Here is a 22,094-nt window from a genome sequence, read left to right as displayed (position 1 = left end):
TTTTGCATGGTATTAATAATAATTTGGCCCGTGGTATTTGGCCCATAGGCTTCACCTAAACAAAACCTATTTTTTGAGTGTTCATAAGTATAAAAAGGTTTATGGAGTAAATATGTTTTATTTATTTACCATACCTCTGGTTTATTTATATTTTTATTTATTTATCATAGCTCTTTTATTTACCATGATATTGGGCCCATAGGCTTGGTATATAATTAGATCTTGATTTCTAATCCTATTTGATATATTTTTATTTATTTACCATACCCCTTTATACCTCATTTTATTTACCATGCCTCTTTTATAAATATGGTATTTGGCCCATGGTATTAATAATAATTTGTCTCATGGTATTTGGTCCATAGGATTCACCTAAATAAAACCTTTTTTTTTGAGTTTTCGAAAATATAGAGAGATTTATGGAATAAATATGAAAAGAGTTTTTATTTATTTACCATAGCTCTAGTTTATTTATATTTGTATTTATTTACCATACCTCTTGAGTAAGCATAAAAAGAGGTTTTATTTATTCACATTACCTCTGGTTTATTTATATTTTTTATTTATTTATCATAACCTTTTTAGTGTTTGCAAACTTTTTTATATTTTAAATTTATATGTGTTTATACATAATAATAATTATATTGATTTTTAAATAAAACCAAGATTAAATTAAAAATGTTAAATACTAAACATTGCAGATTAAGTATTTACCCTTCAGATTTAAGCCTGCTATAGAGTGCCTCTTAGCCCAAAAACATCAATAATTTTCAAAAATTATTCTCAAATAATTATAAAATACACCATCCCAACTATTTACTCATACATTGACTCATATAAATTTTACATTCCAAGACATATTGACATTCATGCGTAGCTTTGTTACATCTCAGGTGTAATCATCGAAACTTGAGTAGATTAATGTGAAAAAAACCATGCTATAGAGTAAAAGTTATAGAAGATTTTGAAGACTTTGAATTGGATTTCAGATCTAATTCTATGGTTCGTGTTCGCCTCTTTTTCTATGAAAAAGCCGATGATCGATGCTATGCTGCGAAAGCCTCTTCACTTTGATCATATACCTTACCTTTTTCTGCCAAGTTGCAATGGGCTTTTCTGAGATTGATCTGTTAAATTGTCCATTCTCATTACTCTTCTCATAAACCTGATCAAAACGACACCGGGCCGTGTTAAAATGTTAATTTGAACAGCGCGGTGGAGGTTTTCGAAAACCAGCCCGGTCTCCCCGCACCACCATTCGCAGAAGGCGGTATCCGAAGGGGAGGCTCCGAACACCTTCACACTCCGCCACGCGTCCCATGTACGAACGCCCCAAAACCACTTTCCCCGGACGGTAAAAGTCGTTTGGTTTGCCGGAGGAGGGTGTGCGAACCACGTTGGATCGGCTCAGCGATTTGATCGCTCAATCACAGCCGTTGACTTCCCGAAGGTGCCTGCTCGCGTCAAATCAATTTTTACGTGGAGTGAAGTTTTGTTTCGTTGACCACCGTGAAGGAAACATTGTAGTTTTAATGCATTTACGTAGAATTTGGTGGCAGCTTTTATTATGGTAATGGGCATACGTCCCATGCCTTTAATACGATATGGGCATATAGTTAATTTTTGGTTATGGGCATTGTCCCATATGCCATACGATATATTTTTTTTATATTTTTTTTGGTGAGTGGTGCATGCGCACGGTGTTATGTAAGTTTTTTTTTGTTCTTCTTGTTGTAAGCACAAAACGCACAGCAGTGCGATAAAGAAAGGGCAATGTAATGTTTTGATTTAGTTTTTGAAGAACAGAGAGCTGTGTATGTAATTTCCACAGCAGTGGAAAATCTGTGAGAGCAACAGAGTTTATTTTGTTAATCCCTCTTTGCACAGAGGATGGAATTTGTATCAGTCTTTCAGTTTTTAAATTAATAGAAATGTTTTGTGACTGTGTAATGTTGTGTTCTGAGTCATTTTGGTTTTAAGAGATTTTCTGCAAAGATCCTGGACAAAAGAAACAGAGCACTGTCTCTGTGGTGAATATTTTTATTTGGTTTTGGTATTTCTCCATTGAAAAATACCCAACAGTGGTATCAGAGCAGGACCAGGCTCTTTAAAAAGGTTAAAGAAGCTGAAGGGAGAAGGTTGTTGCTGCAGCAAAACCTCTCAGGCAGTTAGAAGACTCAGACAGCGAAGGATTCAGGTATTCCCCAAAAGCATTTCTCTTGTTATTGCTGAAGACAGTCAGTTGTTTTTTTTTTAAAAAAACACAGTCAAGGATTTAAAACCATAGTTCAAGATGCAAGGAATGGCAAGCACAAGCATGGGTATGTTCAACACCCAGCTCCCACACTTTAATGGGAAGAACTATGACTACTGGTCTATAACCATGAGAGCTTTGTTCATCTCTCAAGATATATGGGAACTAGTAGAATATGGGTTTGAGGAACCAGCAGATGAAACTGAGTTCAATGCATTAACTCAGGGAGAGAAGGATCAGCTGAAGCTCAATAGGAAGAAGGATGCAAAGGCCATTGTCTTGTTGTATCAAGCCGTGGACCAGAGTATATTCCCAAGGATAGCAGCAGCTACAACATCACACAATGCATGGCAAACCCTCAAGACAGCCTATCAAGGCATGGAGAGAGTGAAGACAGCAAAATTGCAAATGCTGAGAAAGGATTTTGAAAACTTGAACATGAAGGAGTCAGACAACATTGAATCATTCTTCACTCATGTGATTGGTGTAATCACACAAATGAGAACTCATGGAGAAACAATTGAAGATAGAAAAATAGTGGAGAAAATATTGAGGGTCTTACCCTCAAGGTTTGATGCCATAGTCACCACCATTGAAGAGACAAAGGATCTCTCAAAATATTCAGTTGATGAGCTACATGCATCACTGATAACTCATGAGTAGAGGTTGAGTAGGAATGAAAACTCATCCCTTGAGCAAGCCTTCAAGACCCAGATGTCCTTTGGAAGAGGAAGAGGTCAAGGAAGAGGAAACCGAAGAGGAAGAGGCAGAAGCCAGAACAGAGGTGGAAGGAACAGCCCAGCAAATGCACAAGGAAGAGGCAGCAATACAAATCAGAACCAAGGCCAAGGCAACAGCCAACAAAGAGATCAGTATCATGCTCAAGGACAAAGGTATGATAAATCTAATGTTCAATGCTATTATTGCAAAAAGTATGGACATTATGCTAGTGATTGTAGAAAGAAACAACATGATATGAACAGCAGACAAAATGCAAATGTTACAAGAGAAAACAACAATCAAGAAAATGTCATGTTAGCTTGTAACATGGCTGAAACACATAGTGAGGATATATGGTTTTTAGACTCAGGTTGCAGCAACCATATGACAGGGAATATAACCCTCTTTTCAGCCTTAAATCAGAATTTGAAATCAGAGGTCACACTAGGAACTGATAGTAAAGTGTCTGTTATGGGAAAAGGGGAGGTAAAAATATTTACAAAGCAAGGAGAAAGGAAAACCATAACAGATGTCTACTATGTCCCCGGAATGAGATGTAACCTATTGAGTGTTGGACAGCTTATCCAAAAGGGTTACAATGTTTATTTTGTAAATGATATGTGCACCATCATGGACATACCACCCAGCAAAAGATGCATTGCTGAAGTAAAGATGACAAGGAACAGGATGTTCCCTCTCCGGATCCGGGCAGACTTGAAGAACAAGAAGGAAATTGCAGCAGTCACCCAAGAGGCCTTCCAAAGCGTGCCAAAGGATGAGAACTGGTTATGGCACTTGAGATTCGGGCATCTAAATTTTGGAGGTCTAAACTTATTGAGCAGAAAAGGAATGGTAAGAGGATTACCATTGATAGAGAAGCCGGACAGCCTTTGTGAAGGTTGTATATTGGGCAAACAACATAGAGAGAGTTTCCCATCAGGGAAAAGCATAAGGGCAAAGGCACCCTTAGAGATTATCCACTCAGATTTGTGTGGACCAATGCAAGCTCCATCATTAGCAGGCAGCCTATATTTCTTGACATTCATTGATGATTTTACAAGAAAGACTTGGATATATTTCCTTAAGAACAAAAGTGAAGTCTTTGAGAAATTCCAAAACTTTAAAGCACTTGTGGAGAACCAAAGCGGGCTGCACATAAAAGTATTGAGAACTGATAGAGGAGGTGAGTATATCTCCAATGAATTCCTAAAGTTTTGTAGAGAAAATGGGATTCATAAACAGTTTACAACTCGGTACACCCCACAGCAAAATGGAGTTGCTGAAAGGAAGAACAGAACCATCATGGAGATGGCAAGGAGCATGTTGAAGGCAAAGCATTTGCCAAATGAGTATTGGGCTGAAGCTGTACATTGTGCAGTGTATATTTTGAACAGGTGTCCTACAAAGGCAGTCATGAACAAAGTGCCAGAAGAGGCATGGAGTGGGAGAAAGCAAGGAGTCACCCACATGAGAGTTTTTGGGTGTGTGGCCTATGCACACATTCCAGATCAGCTAAGGAGGAAGTTGGACAGCAAAGGGGAGAAGTGTATCCTTGTTGGATATAGTGATGAATCCAAAGCCTACAGGCTGTACATCCCATCTACCAAGAAGTTCTTTGTCAGCAGGGATGTTCAATTCATTGAAGAGGAAGCTTGGGATGGAAGCATAGAGAAAACAGTGAACATTAAAAGCTGTTTGCCTCATGATGAAGATGAAGAGGAGGTGGCTGAAATGAATCCCCAAACAGCAGCACCAACACAAGAACAGCAAGGTACACCATTGAGGATCAATGAGAGTGCTTCCCCAAGCACACCACAAGGAGGAAATTCAAGTGCATCTTCAAGCACTTGCACACCAAGTGAAAGAGGTAAGAAGTTTAGAAATCTAAGTGAAATTTATGAAGAATGAATGAATTCCTTATTTGCCTTGTTTTGTCATGTTGATGATCCTATTCATTTTGAAGAAGCTATTAAAGATAGAAAATGGATAGAAGCTATGGATGAGGAAATGAATGCCATAGAGAGAAACAAAACATGGGATTTGGTTGAGTTACCAAAAGGCAAAGAAGTCATTGGTGTGAAATGGGTCTACAAAACCAAGAGCAATGCTGAAGGCAAGATTGAAAGGCATAAAGCAAGGTTGGTTGTCAAAGGGTATAAGCAGCAGTATGGGAGAGATTATGAGGAGACTTTTGCACCGGTTGCAAGAATGGAAACCGTGAGAGCAGTGCTGTCCATAGCAGCTCAAAACAAATGGAAAGTCTACCAAATGGACGTGAAGTCAGCATTCCTAAATGGAGTGTTAAAGGAAGAGGTTTATGTGGAACAGCCTCTTGGATATGAGAAGAAAGGAGAAGAGCACAAAGTGTGCAAATTGAAGAAAGCTCTTTATGGGCTGAAGCAAGCGCCAAGAGCATGGTACAGCAGGATAGATTCATATCTATTGGATAATGAATTTGACAAATGTGAAGGAGAACCCACAGTCTACATCAAGGAAAATGATGGTAAAATTTTAATTGTTGTCTTGTATGTAGATGATGTTATTTTCACTGGAAATGATATTTATCTTATTGAGAATTTTAAATCAGTCATGAAGAATGAATTTGAAATGACTGACATGGGTTTGTTGAGATACTTCTTAGGCATAGAAGTAGATCAAAATGAAAAAGGAATTTTTATATCTCAAGCAAGATATGTAAATCAAGTTTTGGGCAGATTTAACATGCAAGAATGCAAGGCAGCCATCACTCCCACAGTAATGGGATTAAAGCTCAGCAGAGAGGACAGCAGCAAGGATTTTGATCCTAGTTTGTATAAAAGCATTGTGGGCAGCCTTATGTATTTAACAGCAACTAGGCCTGATTTAATGTATGCTGTTAGTTTAATTTCCAGATTTATGGAGAGGCCAAAGGAGGCACATTGGCAGGCGGCAAAGAGAATTTTGAGGTATGTCAAAGGTACCAAAATGTTTGGAATTCTATATCATGCCTCAGAACATTCAGATTTGGTTGGGTACACAGATAGCGATTGGGCTGGAAGTGTAGATGATCGGAAGAGCACTTCCGGTTATGTTTTTAATATGGGTTCAGGAGCCATTTCATGGGCTTCTAAGAAGCAGTCCATTGTAGCATTATCTACAGCAGAGGCTGAATATGTGGCAGCAACAGCAGCAGCATGTCAAGCAGTATGGATGAGGAGGATGTTGAGAAGCTTAGGCCAAGAGCAGGCAAAAGCAACAGTGGTCTTTTGTGACAATAGCTCAGTTATTGCTTTGTCAAAGAATTCTGTGTTTCATAAGAGAACGAAACACATTGATACAAGGTTTCACTATATCAGAGAATTAGTGAACAATGGAGAAATTGTCCTCGAACATTGCAGGACCCAGGAACAGGTTGCAGACATCTTGACAAAGCCACTGGTTCAGAAGAGTTTCGAATTTTTGAGAAAATGCTTGGGAATGACTGAACGTGCGGCTGTTAAAATTAAAGGGGAGTGTTAAAATGTTAATTTGAACAGCGCGGTGGAGGTTTTCGAAAACCAGCCCGGTCTCCCCGCACCACCATTCGCAGAAGGCGGTATCCGAAGGGGAGGCTCCGAACACCTTCACACTCCGCCACGCGTCCCATGTACGAACGCCCCAAAACCACTTTCCCCGGACGGTAAAAGTCGTTTGGTTTGCCGGAGGAGGGTGTGCGAACCACGTTGGATCGGCTCAGCGATTTGATCGCTCAATCACAGCCGTTGACTTCCCGAAGGTGCCTGCTCGCATCAAATCAATTTTTACGTAGAGTGAAGTTTTGTTTCGTTGACCACCGTGAAGGAAACATTGTAGTTTTAATGCATTTACGTAGAATTTGGTGGCAGCTTTTATTATGGTAATGGGCATACGTCCCATGCCTTTAATACGATATGGGCATATAGTTAATTTTTGGTTATGGGCATTGTCCCATATGCCATACGATATATTTTTTTTATATTTTTTTTGGTGAGTGGTGCATGCGCACGGTGTTATGTAAGTTTTTTTTTGTTCTTCTTGTTGTAAGCACAAAACGCACAGCAGTGCGATAAAGAAATGGCAATGTAATGTTTTGATTTAGTTTTTGAAGAACAGAGAGCTGTGTATGTAATTTCCACAGCAGTGGAAAATCTGTGAGAGCAACAGAGTTTATTTTGTTAATCCCTCTTTGCACAGAGGATGGAATTTCAGTTTTTAAATTAATAGAAATGTTTTGTGACTGTGTAATGTTGTGTTCTGAGTCATTTTGGTTTTAAGAGATTTTCTGCAAAGATCCTGGACAAAAGAAACAGAGCACTGTCTCTGTGGTGAATATTTTTATTTGGTTTTGGTATTTCTCCATTGAAAAATACCCAACAGGCCGGTGTGCTCTCAGCTTACCTACGGCATTTGGAGAAACAAGCAGAGGACTTTGATAGCCGGAGTCGCGACCGGAAGCTATATACCAATAACGCCCACGGGTCCCCTGACTGCCGGTGGACCGCGGTGCCGTTCAGGCACCCGGCCACGTTCTCTACGCTGGCGCTCGACCCGGAGCTGAAGGAAAATACGAAGGCGGACCTTGATTTGTTCGGGCAGGGTAAAGAGTTTTATCACAGCGTCGGGCGGCCCTGGAAACGTGGGTATCTTCTCCATGGCCCGCCCGGAACGGGCAAATCGAGCCTGATCGCCGCTATGGCGAATTACCTTCACTACGATGTGTACGACCTGGAATTGACGAAAGTGACAGACAATTCCGAGCTCCGGGCGCTTCTGATCCAAACGGCGAACAAATCCATGATCGTCATAGAGGACATCGATTGCTCAACCCATCTCTCGGAGCGGGCACTCGACAGGCGTGTTCCGGCTGCAACCCGAAACGACAGCAGAAAATGGGTAGATTTTTCTGATGATCAAGGCGATACCCGCGTGACGCTCTCGGGTCTGCTCAATTTCACGGACGGGCTCTGGTCGTGCTGTGGCGAGGAGCGCATCATAGTCTTCACCACGAATCACAACAACAATATCGATCCGGCGCTCATCAGGTCCCGCAGAATGGACATGCATATGCGTATTTGATGAAAGCTCGCTTAACTTGCTCTCACGATCTGCTTATCTTGGCATAATAAACCGCGTATTCGATGATAATTCGTTTATTCTACCGTGATAACCCGCGTTTTCCTGTGAAAATAGGCGTATCGATTGATAATCCGCGTATTCAGTGATAATTCGCGTATCAGTGGTGATAACTCGCTTAAAGGAATATAATCCGCCTTTTTTTCCTTAATTAGTCGGATATCCGTTGAAATTACTCGCAAAAATGTGAAAAACAACTCGCATATCAAAGTAATGGGCAGGGTGATAATCAGCGTATCCCATTAATTATAACGTGATAACCGCGTATCCCAATGACAAATCGCTTATTCAATAGTGACAGCTCGCGTATCGATTTAGAAGTCGCATATCGGCGGATATTTCGCGTATCCAGTCATAACGCGGATATCCATCGATGATAACTACCGTATTCTATCACACAGCGCATATCCAGTTGATGATAATTCGCGTATTCGGAGCATATTTGGCGGTGAAACTCGCATATCCGGCCGATGCAAACCGCAAATCCGGCGGTGAAAAACTCGTATTGCCGGCGTGAGAACTCACAAATCCAAGCCAACGCGGAAAGATCTTCCGCGTGAGCATCTTGACTTATTTTCGGAGTCGATCGTCGTTGATACGTCCACTTGCGTATCGGCCCTCCGGTTTCCTTAAATCAAATGCATCTTGCTTCCGCAGTCGGGTGGGAAGAGGCGTCGAAAAGGAATGGGAATAGATCAACAACAATTGCTCCAACGGCTCGACAGTTTTCTGCACCAGCAGCTTCATCTTCTGAAATAGATTACACTGCACTAGCAGCGACAAAAGTAGCCCTTCGGTGGAGAAAATAGAGAAGGGGCATGCGGTTAAGTTGTTGAGAAGTGGTTCGGGTTTAGAAGTCGATCGGCATTCTGAGAAGAGTAATGAGAATGGGCAATTTAACAGAGCAATCTCAGAAAAACCCATTGCAACTTGGCAGAAAAAAGGTACGGTATATGATCAAAATGAAGAGGCTGTCGCAGAATAGGATCGATCATCTGATTTTTTCATAGAAAAAGGGGCGAACGCGCACCTTAGATCTTTCATCTGAAATCCAATTCAAAGTCTTCTGTAATAACTTTGATTCTATAGCCTCGTTTTTTTCCACATTAATCTTGCTATTTATATTTTGATAGTTACACCTGAAATGTAAGCATGACAGTTCACCTGAGATGTAACCAAGGTCTGTGTGGAATGTCAATGGTGTCAAACTTATATCAGTCAATGTATAAGTAAATAATTGGATCGGGTATTTTTATGATTATATGAGAATAAATTTTCAAAACTATTGATGTTTTCTTAATTTAGATTAAACACATCTTATGAAGATTTCTAATTGTTTATAAAAATTTAGTAAAATAAATTGTTTATTTATTAATTTTTTAAAGTGAATTATTATAAAATGTAATATTTATGCATTAATTTATTGATAATTATAAATTAATTATTTATTAAAATTAGTTTCGAAAATGTGATAAATTTTTAAATATGAATTATTTTATATATTCATATTCGAATTTATAAAATTTGATTGAAATATTTTTATTTTAAAAAAATAAAGACAATAAATTTGTAGTTTAATTTAAATGTTACACATAGTGTTTTTATGTTAACTTATAACTAATAAGATGTAAATATAATTTTCATTTTGAAAAAAGATGATGGGCCTTACTATTATGTTCGGTTTACGTATCATCTTACACCTTCGTTGGTTTTCATTGCTTAGAGGTATTTTGGTTTTTTACATCATTTCATCCTCTTTGAAGCAGGCAATGCCACACTTGTCAAGAAAGGGCACTTTATGTGTCAAGGATGTGGCATGCTGAGGTAATTTGTTCTCAAGAAACCTTTGAATGGAAAGGATGGTGCAGGGAAGGAGCCAATCCATGGATTGGATACCATAATAGATGCATGTGGTGAGAGGAAGATAGCCATAACACTACATAGTGGTTTCTTGGCCAAAGTGAAGGAGAACGTGAAGTATGAGAGCACATCTACCAATCTGGGTAGCTACACCCAATAAATGAAGAACCACAGTTGATGGAAAATTCAGGGTGATTTGGCTCTCTTAAAAATCCCTCACATCATAGGTTAATACTATATGGGAAATGAAAGGATAGAATGATCTCAAGTGATGCTCCAAGGGTTTCTTCACCACAATCTTCACTTACATGGAAGATGAAGAGCATATTTTGAAGAGGGGTCCTATCTTTTCAATTTGACTATTGTACATCTAAGATACTGGACACAATGATTTAGTCCTAAGAAATAAACATTCATTCAAGTCTTTATTTGTATCAAAATGTATTCCCTTAGGAATTCTAGAAAAGAGAAACTCTTGAAGGCGAAAAAACACGCTAAGTTCTTTTGTTAAAGTTTTATAACTAACTAGAATAGATAATTACACCTCATATTCTTATATTTCTGTGTATAAGAATCTTAGTAGAGAACTCTTGAATCTATCAACATATGCTACTACAATATAGAAATGATCCAAACCTTGGACTATCAATACAATCCATTTTAGTGCAAAAAATGTCATGAACATAACCATCTGTTGCAATATTTCCCACTTAATATAGATGAGAATGCTGAGGTGGGGAGGGAAGATGTAACTCAAGAAGGTTGCATCAATGTTCTGAATAAAATGAAGTCCAATAGAAAAGCCCTTACACTAGGATCCCCAAATTAGGCACCCAATGGAAAAAATATATTTGTACTATAGGCCAATGAATATGAGGACCCCTCAAAAAGAGGTGTGCCCTTATTTGGCATCAAACTAAATCCCATAGAACTCTAATCGGGAAATATCTAAATTAATGCTCTCCATTACTAATCCAATATCTTAGAATAAAACTAGAGACGAAGGAAGATGAACTTCGAGAGTCTAAGCAAGAATCACATCAAACAGAAATGGATACTTAAATGATGTAGATTGACATCCCAACCCTCTTATTGGATCATAGAGAATCTCACTTGGCAGATCTATAATTTCCATAATTCTTGTAGACAAGGAAAGAGTTATTTAGGAAGAAATATAAAGTTTATAAGTCACCCTCAAACCCTAGCCAAGTTGAACGACTAGGTTTAGAACCTCTCTCAAGACTCAAAGTAAGATAAATGAAAAGGAAACAAAAAGAAATTTGAAAATATACAAAATAGAAACTAAAAAAGCTAGAACATTTTTATTAGAATCAAGATAGCCCATCAACTTGAAATATAAGTACCTTCCGTCTCATCCTATGTTATAAATGGTTGTTCTGTCATTGAATATAGGGGGTCTTGACACACCTAAAAAACATCACATGTTAAAGAAAATGATCAATTAGGAAAAACACAATATGGTATTTATATAAGCAACAAAGTGTAATAAGTAAGCAATCTTCTCTCTTGTGAATACATATTGGAACTCATGTAAAGTAATAGAAATACCATCCATAAGATTCCTCGATAGATTAACAATTCTTTGTGATCCTAAATTAATCAAAATGGAAAACATGATTGTGTCCAACTTCATATTGACTAATTGTAGGATCAAGAATTCTCTAATTGAAGGATCTATCACTAATGTTTATGTACCCATCAACCCTGCTCTCAATGTACCCTTTCTAGAATCTATTAAGGAAATTGGGAACTTTCTCTATATCACATTAGTTAATTAGAGGTGACTTTAATATGTTAACTTACATTAAATTAAATAAATAATGGTTAAGAAGAATATATGTTGGTAATATGTCCTTCAAAATCTTCCTAACAAAGCTTCAACTATTACATATTCAAAGTGGCAATGTATGCTACACCTAGAAAAAGAACAAGGAGGTTCTAATCAAAGAGATATAAAACTTCATCAATTCCTATTATTTGAAGATTTTTTTCAAGGATTGATGTTCTTAGAAGATGATTTCCTATCTTATATAGGCTTGGACCATTGGCCCATCAAACTCTTCTAGAATTGCTCTCATTCACCAAAGTTGTAATCTTTATATTTGAAATATTTTGGGTGGACCACCCATAAGGATTTTTTAGAATGATGATGTAGTGGACATATGTAGGTCCTAGCTAACACTACATCATGTAATGACTTCAATAGAAGCTAAAGGAAGACAAGGAAAAAATTAAAAATGGATAAGAGAGGTCTCTAGTAACATCTTTACGAAACAAACATTATAGGAGGATATCAAAGCCCTTTAAGCTAGAATCATTATGAATGGATGAAAAATGGAATAGAAAGGTTAATTGGTGCACCAAATATAGGAAATCACACACAAGTAATATAAGGAAAAACTATTGCGGAAGCAAAAAGATAAGATATAGTGGCTCAGGAAAAGGGATATGCTCAATAGAAGGAACCACAATCGAATATCTTGTTTGGAATCCTAAAAAATTAGGTATTTGAAAAGTCTGATGAAATAGTGTATGAATTAAAGGAATATTTTAGTCATGTCATAATTCAACCAATAATGAACAAGTGTGCAATGATTGACTGTATCTTGGCTCAATCCCTCTCGATCTCTCTTTAGCAATTAAAGTATCTTCCATCGTATTTCTTTTGAATAGGTAACAATTATGGAGCACTATATTGGTATCAATAAAGCATAAAGGCTTGATGGATTCGCTATGGAATTATTTCAATCATATTGATCAATTATTGAAGAGTATGTCTGGAAAGATATTAAAGACTTGAGGCTTTTAGGTAGCCTACTACATGATTTTGATTCTCCTTTCATCACTTTCTTTCCTAAATAAAGTAAACCTCAATTTTCCAATAAATTTATACCCATAGTGTTGTGCAATATTATTTACAAAAACATTTCCAAAATTATTGCCAACAATCTCAAGCCAACCCTAGACAAAATCATTTATCCTAAATAGAGTGGATATGCAAAGGGTGTTGGATTAACAATTATACTGAAAGGGTGAGTGAATCAATATAATTACAAATTTTAGTTATTTAAATCAATCCAAACATCATAAAAAATCAATCTCATTAACTGAAAAGTAACATAAGATATACGTGGAAACCCTTATGGGAGAAAACAACAAAACTTCTTTATATGAATTATGTTGTATGCACCAACCTACTATTACATCATTTTCTAGGCACCAACCTATAAGAGACACCAATCTCCTCTGCTACTTCGTAGGCACAAATCTACTAGAGACGTTTATTCCCTTTGTTGCTTTGTAGGCACCAACCTATAAGAGACACCAATATCCTTTGTTTCTTTCTAGGAACCAACTCATAGAAGACACCAATTCCATATACTCCTTTGTAGACACCAACCTATAGGATACACCAATCCCCTTTTATATTTTATAGGCACCAACCTATAGGAGACATGCATCACCACTGCTACAATATTTGTAGGAACCAACCTACAAGAGACACCAATACCAATGGCTGCAAATATTTGAATGCACCATCCTACTTCACTAAGATTGCTTGTTTCTTCATAATGTAATGTAACAACCATTTTTGTTACGCCTGTATCTTGTAGACGTAGCCATGTACTTCTAGCATAAGATTCATGGTTGGATGAAGTAGTTGGATAGTAAACTCAAGAATAAAATATAAATTAAAATGACTAGCTAAGGAGAGGACAACGTAGATCCATAATTTTGAGGGAAGAGGGAGATTTCTTTTTTGAAATCCATGAAATATCCTTAGAAGTTATTACTAATGTCAGTTCTAACCCAATTGGGCTATTGTCACTTGAAAATAGTTATGAGATTGGACAAGAGTAGGAAGGGGCATAGGATGATTCTCATATCTTCTCATAGATCGAGGAATGATCAGGAAGGGGAGATATTTCTAGGAAATAAAAAAGACACCAATTAGAATGGGTAATAGAGGCATATAATGTGGAAAGAAAACAAAGAAGATTCAACATCCGATTGAGAAGCTAAGAAAGGTTGTGCCTTTCCTAAGAATTAAGGGAGACAAAGGATAATATATTTATGCACAACAAAGAAGTGCGAGATCTCTTCTCCTTGATTGATTTCCCCTTCTAACTCTTCTTCTTTGATCAGTAGTTATTCATTAGAGTGCTCAATACTGGTGCAAATAGCAATGGAGAAATGGAGCATAGCAAAAGGAAGCCAAGGTAGTTGTGGAGCTAATCACTGAGTCTTGAGCTTTGTGAACTTTCAATGTTAATGCTCATGTTTTGTGTTTGAGGACACTAACCTATGTGTCTATGCATGTGAGGTCATTGGGAGGCCTAGTGGATGACTAAATCACTATGGTGCATTATGTATAGTTGATAAAGCACTTGGGAAAGAAAATATAAGTCACTTTTGTGCTTGCTAGAGAGATGTTAACCACCTAGATAGTGGAAAGCAGAACTTTGTGGTGCTTTCTATGAGAAGACAATTGATAAACCACATGGACAGTGCATTCAATCTCCCGGACTAAGAAATACCCCATCTAGACCTTGGGTGAAGCCCTATGAATGGCCTCCAAAGAGTGTTACTATGGTGCGTACTTTCATAGGATAGTTGATAAACCACATGGAAAATGAACTTCATCTTTGAGTGCCTATTTAAACCATTGGTGTGAAGTTTCTAAAGGGAAATAATTCCCTCAATTCTATGGATTTGAGTCAAGGGTGGTAAGCTACAAGAGATATTGCAGTGTAGTTGGCCTATGGTGGAAAATTTAAGTCCCTCCTTCAGTTTCTAACCATATTTAAACACATAGATAAGTGTAAATTACCCATGCATATTGACTCATTAACTGTGATGTTCCTTGCTATGCTATGACTAGTGAAAGATCTTGTGTGTTGATGAATGTAAATGAATGTCAGAGATGAGAAGTTCACTATTTTACTCATGATTGGAATGATATTTTGTATTTTTGTGAATTCTAATGAACACCAGAACTATGATATTCGTTATTATGCTGATGAAGAAAGTGAGAAATCTTGTGTTTAGGTCCATTCAATTGACTGCTAAGCTCATGAATAAAAACAAATTGCTCAACTTGTTCCCTGTACTAGTTAATTTGCTAAACTTGGCATTTTAAGGATTCATGTCTTGGGCCATAACGCTCAGAAACATGGTGGTTTGAGCCATCCCTTTTCTTATATGAAATCACAAAATTTGAGGTTAAAGCCTCATCTCCTTCAACCATAAAATTCAGATAATCATCACAGTGTGGTCTCCCTCCCCTTTTCATAAACAAAACTATTTGATTCTTTTGTTATATATGTATATATCATTGAGACTTTCAAGCAACAAAACTTAAAATAATTATGTGTGTATGTGTGGGGATGACACTGAATGAACAAGGGTGGAACGTTTCCTCCATAGAAATATGACATTCGATCCATTGGGGCCATCAACCATCAATCATAAAACATTGTATATAAGGAGTTAGGTGGGGGGGTCGATAAAAGAGGCCAAAGACCCAATGATCAAGAGGGATGAGCATTAAAATACTATCAAACCAAAAGTATTGGAACTCTTCCCACCAACTCACCACCCACTACTCATTTCATGTGTGTGTAATCGTGTGGTAAGCATATGATGGTTTCATTAGTGGAGTTTTTCAATATAATCATGGTTACCAATGCGGAACCTTGACACTACCCACTGCTGATCACTATAAAATGTGTCACATTGTAACATGAACATGAGCTTTCTAACAAGGGTGAGAATGTTACAAACATGGTTCTAAGAGAAAATCCTATCATATCCCACCCCCACTACTTGATCCTAGTTTACTTCTTAAATTCCATGATCGATAATACAAATGAGTAGCCCTCTAGCTTAGCATGGGCCTAAAACTACATCTCCAACTATGATGACTTGTTAGGGTCACTTATTTTCATTGGAGGTCATATGGGCACTAGATGACTAGTGCCAAGATATAACCTCTTTTAAGCCTATCTTTAATCGAGCATATTTTTATATCTGAGACTCAGTTTGGGATAAAATTTATATCAGTAATTAAATCTCAACAATTTGAGTGTGATGTTGATGTCAGAATATAATTCCACGGACTTGAGTGAAGATCAATTATGTAACCTCATCTTTATGACAGACCTTGGGGGTCATGTTAAAGCAAGAAGATAACAACTTCTACTGCTTGTGGTAATATTAAGGGGTGGGAGTGTGGTTACATAGTGGTATTAGAGCCAAGGTTTAACACTTATAATGGATGGTCCTTAATAGAGAAATTTAGAATCATTGGCTAGAATGGATGGGCCTTAAAATAGAAAGTTATAAGCTTTGATATAAAGTGTTATTATAGGAGAAAATGTTCAATATTGGACCTTTGGGATTAAATTTTGGAGCTCTTTTACATAGTGATATTAAAACCAAGTTTCAATACTAGACATTTGGGAATGAAATTGATTAGAGTGCTGGATAAAATTTAAATTATTAATTTAATTGCTAGATGTGCATTGATTTTAGACTTTCTGTTGACATGGATACTAAATTTGATATAATGTTGATGTATTATTTTGCTTTATAACCTGCATATTGACATGGGATTTGATTTTTCAATCAACTTCATGGTAAAATTATGAAGTGCAAGTATGCAAAGGTGATGAGAGCATATATTTGTTTATGCTTGACTTATCTAATAGTTGTGTGTGTAATAAAATACAAAGATATAAGAAGACGCAAATTTATAGTAGGGAACAAAAGGAATGAGTAAAAATTTGGTAGAGAAGAACATGCATAGATCCTACAATCATCATGAAGAGGACTCACTTGGAAAAAGGTCAAAGAAAAATTCCCCTGATTGGATAAAGACCCTTAGGAGTTTGAAAACTGAATTGAGAAGTTGCAAAGAAGATAATGAAAATATCATCTAAGCATAAGAAATATAGTGAGAGGTGAATGCAATGATCTTGTAGAGCTTGTTAGATTTGCAAGGAAAAAACAACATGACCTTGGTGTCATCTATCTATCCACGCACAAATCCAATCAAAGCCCATATGAAACACAGAAACATAGATTGGATACCAATAGGGAAGAAGGTAGAGAGTCAAGAAAATGGCACATGAAAGAAAGTGAAGGCATAGAGAGGGGAGGAACCCCAATTAGCACTCTAGAAATGGAGTCAAGCTACCATGATTAGTTGCCTAGGGATGAAACTAGGAGACACCATTAGTAAAGGAGGAGTGAGAAAATATCAATGTTAGGTGACTTGAAGAAAGTAAAGCCTCATACCTTTGATGGAGAAATTAAGAAGGAAAAGGAGGAAAAATCCTAGTTTTTCGGAATAAATAAACAATTTAGATTCGATGACTACTCTAAAAACATGAAGCATAGAGTAGCCATTTTTAGTACAAAGGGAAAATATGTCATATGGTGGGAATACTTGAAAAACGTCAAGGTATTTTGAGAAAAGGAATTATCACAGAGGAAATTTGAGAAATATTTGTTGAAAATAGCAACAAGAAATGATAAAAATAGAATCCATAATATTCCAATTTTAATTTGTCCTTGAATTAAAATTGTGAATTAAAATCGAAATAGTCTCACTAGCTACTTGGAAATAATTAATTAATTCATTATGGATTAATTAGTTGGAGAAATTCAAGTTAGAAGTCTTTCTGAAGTTATGGAATAGTTATCCCTTAAATTAAGGAGATAATATTGAGTTATATTTGAGTTGTAATTAGTTAGCTCAATTTACTGAGTTAAGTCCAGTTAAATTAGTTCCAAACTGTTTGAGGAACTAATTGTGAGTTATCAATCAGTTGATGCATGCATGCACTCAACAAGTGTACTCCAGATAACTGAATATTCCCTCATTAGAAACTCATGCATGTTTATTCTGAGAAAGGCCCAGTTGAGATTAAAGTCAATAATAGTGTACTATTAGTTGCATGTTTTCTCCTATAAAGGAAACTCATGCATGCATTCAAGGTAAGGTTCCTTGAGGATTGCACAGTTCTAACAGTGTATTAGAGCAGTGTGTGAGAGTAGTGTTCCACTGGGTGAAGGAGATCATCCCAGAGGAACTGCGCAAGGAAATAGGAGCTTGGAGGCAGAGAGGAAGGCTTGTGAGAAGCTTTGATTGCTTGTGAGCATACAGGAGGATTGTACTGAGAGTTGGATAGCTGTGAGAGCTAAGGCTTTGTATAATTATGATGTATTTCCACCTTGTATGATAATACAGATAGTGGGGGTTTTAGCTGAGGCTTTCCCCTGAGTATTTTCTGTGTTTCATGTGCATTGATTCTTCTTCTTCTGGTTATATGTGTTCAACTCGATCTTGCTCAATATTTAAGCTTCTGCAAAACAAATTGATAGTTGAAGTAGGTTATAGTATTTTTCTTTGTATATTGCATTATCGGTTTAATCTACAGTCAGATTTTCTACATGGTCTTAGAGGTAGATTTGTAGAGAATTTGTAGAATTTCTACATGGTATCAGAGCTAGCTGATCTATAGAGAAATTTCTACATGGTATTAGAGCCTAGTTTATCGGAGCTATGAACAATATACAGAGAAGAGAATTCAAAGTTTTGAAGTTTGGGTTTGCAGGTGCAAATTGAATTCATATCATACATCAATTGAGATGGGACATTATGCGACTAATTGCCCATCGAAGAAGTCCAAGAAGGGATCCTCAAAAGGATCGGAAAGTGAGGCATTAGCCTCTCAGTTTGAAATGGACTTCACCCTCATCGCATGCATGGTGTCATCGATGATGGGTTGTGTTTGGTATCTTGATAGTGGAGCCTCATTCCACATGACCAACAATAAAAAATTATTCAGTCCCTTGGAGGAGAAACACCTCAAGATGCAGATAGAGATGGGTGATGACAAAAGGTATAGTGTCTCAGCAGTGGGCACGGTTGCTTTTCAAAGGGAGCATGGAGCTCCTATCACCTTGACAGATGTGAAGTATGTGCCTAGACTGAAGAAGAATTTGGTATCAGTCACGATGTTGGAGGACAAAGGCTACAATGTTTTCTTCAGTAAAGGAAAGGCATTCCTTAGACACATCACCATAAGACAGGTGAAACAGATCGGTTCAAGAGTTAAGAACCTGTATGCTCTTGAGGTTCAAGATGCATGCAAATCCTTGAGGAGCAAGGAAAATGTTAGAGACTTGGTGGTTGAGAGGGAGAGTAAATTACCTCTCAACATGTAGCCCCAGAAGAAGTCTCAGACAATTGTGGAGGAGCCACATTTGGAGAAGCAGAGAGGAGACCGAGTGAAGATATCCACACATGCAGAGGGATCACATGCGGTCATACCTCCAAGGGTGAGGTGGGGCGATGTGAAGTGATAGTCCCAAGAAGGTTGAAATTGGGTAGGGTACATTGAGAGGTTTTATCTCATGGATCGTACCTTGCTATGGGAGCCCAAAGTACATAGCAGCGGGAGGAATTAGTGGGATTGATGTAGTCAGAGATCAAAGTGGCAGAGGCTAGAGTAGTTAGATACTAAAGAGCATAGAGAAGGATTGACAATAGTGCAAAAAGGCAGAGTCAACCGAAGTGCAAAGTTTTTAGTTGACAAAGGCAATAGAAGTCAGAGACTTTGATGACATATGCATCATACTGATTCAGGTTGGATGTTTTTTTTTTTAAGTTTCTGAAGTTGCTAGAGCAACAACACTTCAGAGAAGTGTTGCATGTAGAACATTCCAAAGGTTCAGGATCAAAATCAAGTTGAATTCCTTTCTTGTTGAGAGGGAGTGTTGAAAATAGAAAAAAGAAATGATAAAAATAAAATCCAGAATATTCCAATTTTAATTTGTCCTTGAATTAAAATTGTGAATTAAAATCAAATTTAGTCTCACTAGCTGCTTGGAAATAATTAATTAATTCATTATGGATTAATTAGTTGGAGAAATTCAAGTTAGAATTCTTTCTGAAGTCATGCAACAGTTATCCCTTAAATTAAGGAGATTATCCCTTAATTAAGGAGATAGGATTGAGTTATATTTGAGTTGTAATTAGTTAGCTCAGTTTACTGAGTTAAGTCCAGTTAAATTAGTTCCAAACTATTCGGGGAACTAATTGTGAGTTATTAGTCAGTTGATGCATGCATGCACTCAACAATTGTACTCCAGATAACTGAAGATTCCCTCATCAGAAAGTCATGCATGTCTATTATGAGAAAGGCCTAGTTGAGATTAAAGTCAAGGACAGTGTGCTATCAGTTGCATGTTTTCTACTATAATGGAAACTCATGCATGCAGTCAAGGTAAGGTTCCTTGATGATTTTGTAGTTCTGATAGTGTGTTAGAGCAGTGTATGAGAGCAATGTTCCACTGGGTGAAGGAGATCATCCCAGAGGAACTACACAAGGAAATAGGAGCTTGGAGGGCAGAGAGGAAGGCTTGTGAGAAGCTTTGATTTGCTATGAGCATCCAGGAGGATTGTATTGAGAGATGGATAGCTATGAGAGCTAAGAATTTTTATAATTATGATGTATTTCCACCTTGTATGATAATACAGATAGTGGGGGTTTTAGCTGAGTCTTTCCCCTGAGTATTTTCTGTGTTTCATGTGCATTGATTCTTCTTCTTCTAGTTATATGTGTTCAGCTCAATATTTAAGCTTCTGCAAAGCAAATTGATAGTAGAAGTAGGTTATAGTATTTTTCTTTGGTATATTGCATTATCAGGTTAATCTACAGTCAAATTTTCTACATGGTCTTATAGGTAGATTTGTAAAGAATTTACATAGTTTCTACATGGTATCAGAGCTAGTTGATCTATAGAGAAATTTCTACAATATTTCCATGAGAAGTACCTTCTCAGAGGTATCCTGACAAGAAAACTAAGGAGTTCCATGAACTTAAGCTGGGAAAACTCACTTGGGATGCTTATACTAATAGATTTTTGGAGCCGCTAAGGTATGTGCCATATATGAAGTATGAGAAGGTAAAGATTCAGAGATACCTCAATGGGTTACATAGTCATACTAAGATAGGATTGAGTTTGATGAGCCAAGGAATTTGGAGGACACCATCCAAACAAATAACTACTATTACTATCAATTTAATCCTAAGGTTGAGTTTTGATCAGGATGGAGAAATAAAGTTAAAAATAATTTTAAGGGGAAGGGACAAAAATCCTCTGTGTACAAGAAAATGGGGAAGGATGTCATGATTACCACACTTGCTAAAAGTGAATTCCTACGAATGTTCCTTGCTGAAAATAGATATAATTTTGTTAGAAAAACAAGAGAAGAGTCAATGAGCTCCAGAAAAAGTCATTGCATTTCCTAGGATGTGGATAGAACCACATGTTGAATGATTTCCCTCACCAACATTAGAAAAATAAGAGGTTGTATAATTTTCAAGAGGATGTAATGGTAAATGATGTGGCTCAGAGTGTGCCTTGAATTTATGTCGCATTGGAAAATAGGAAAGTGGATATCAAGCATTAGTAATCAAAATGAAAGGTATGGTCGTTAACCATGTTATTTTAATCTTGATTGATGTAGGTTTTAATTTCATTTATATAAGCTCGAAGGTTGTAAAGAAATGCACTTTTCATAGGAAGACTCTGTGCAGATTCATGGCTATTATAGTTAGGCACAAGAGTAAAAAAACAAGTAACAAAATTAGTGGAATTGGCATATCCACTATACTCACCTTAGCCTATTATTTTTGGGTTCATATGACTTTTTAATTGATATGGACTATTTAGCATCTAACAAAACTAAATTTTATTTCTATAATAAGTTATTGGAGTGCCTCAATGATGAAGGTAAGGAAAGAACACTATAGGTACCGAGGAATTATATCTCTATTAGGAAAGTTTTAGTGATATAGGTGAAGAGATGTAGAAGAAAGGGGTGTGGACTATTTACATTCCAAGTGACCAAGATTCAAGAGTTCAATAATTCTAGAAAAATAAGACCACCCTATATTAAAGAAATTAAGTGATGTATTTCTAGAAGACATGCCATGTTTTCCTTCGAGGAGAGATTGATTTCTACATTTGTAGGTTTTAACCATGTACAAAAACTACATACAAACATATTCTTAAAATAGAAAAATATACAATG

General features: G+C 37.0%; 1 protein-coding gene across 1 annotated transcript; it reads left to right on the top strand.

The window, feature by feature from the left end:
* Positions 1–1,106: 1,106 nt before the first annotated feature.
* Positions 1,107–8,047, top strand: LOC149252821 (AAA-ATPase At5g57480-like). Its single transcript, XM_089454286.1, has 4 exons — positions 1,107–1,129; positions 1,212–1,321; positions 6,490–6,599; positions 7,349–8,047. Exons 1-4 carry the CDS (start codon positions 1,107–1,109, stop codon positions 8,045–8,047), a joined length of 942 nt encoding a protein of 313 aa, XP_089310412.1.
* The last annotated feature ends 14,047 nt before the right edge of the window (positions 8,048–22,094 follow it).

This window comes from Pinus tabuliformis, chromosome 7 (assembly GCF_031772625.1).
Source record: "Pinus tabuliformis cultivar Carrire ecotype Pingquan chromosome 7, CPIR1, whole genome shotgun sequence".
In the NCBI taxonomy this organism is placed as follows: Eukaryota; Viridiplantae; Streptophyta; class Pinopsida; order Pinales; family Pinaceae; genus Pinus; species Pinus tabuliformis.
This window is presented reverse-complemented; position numbering and strand designations above follow the sequence as displayed.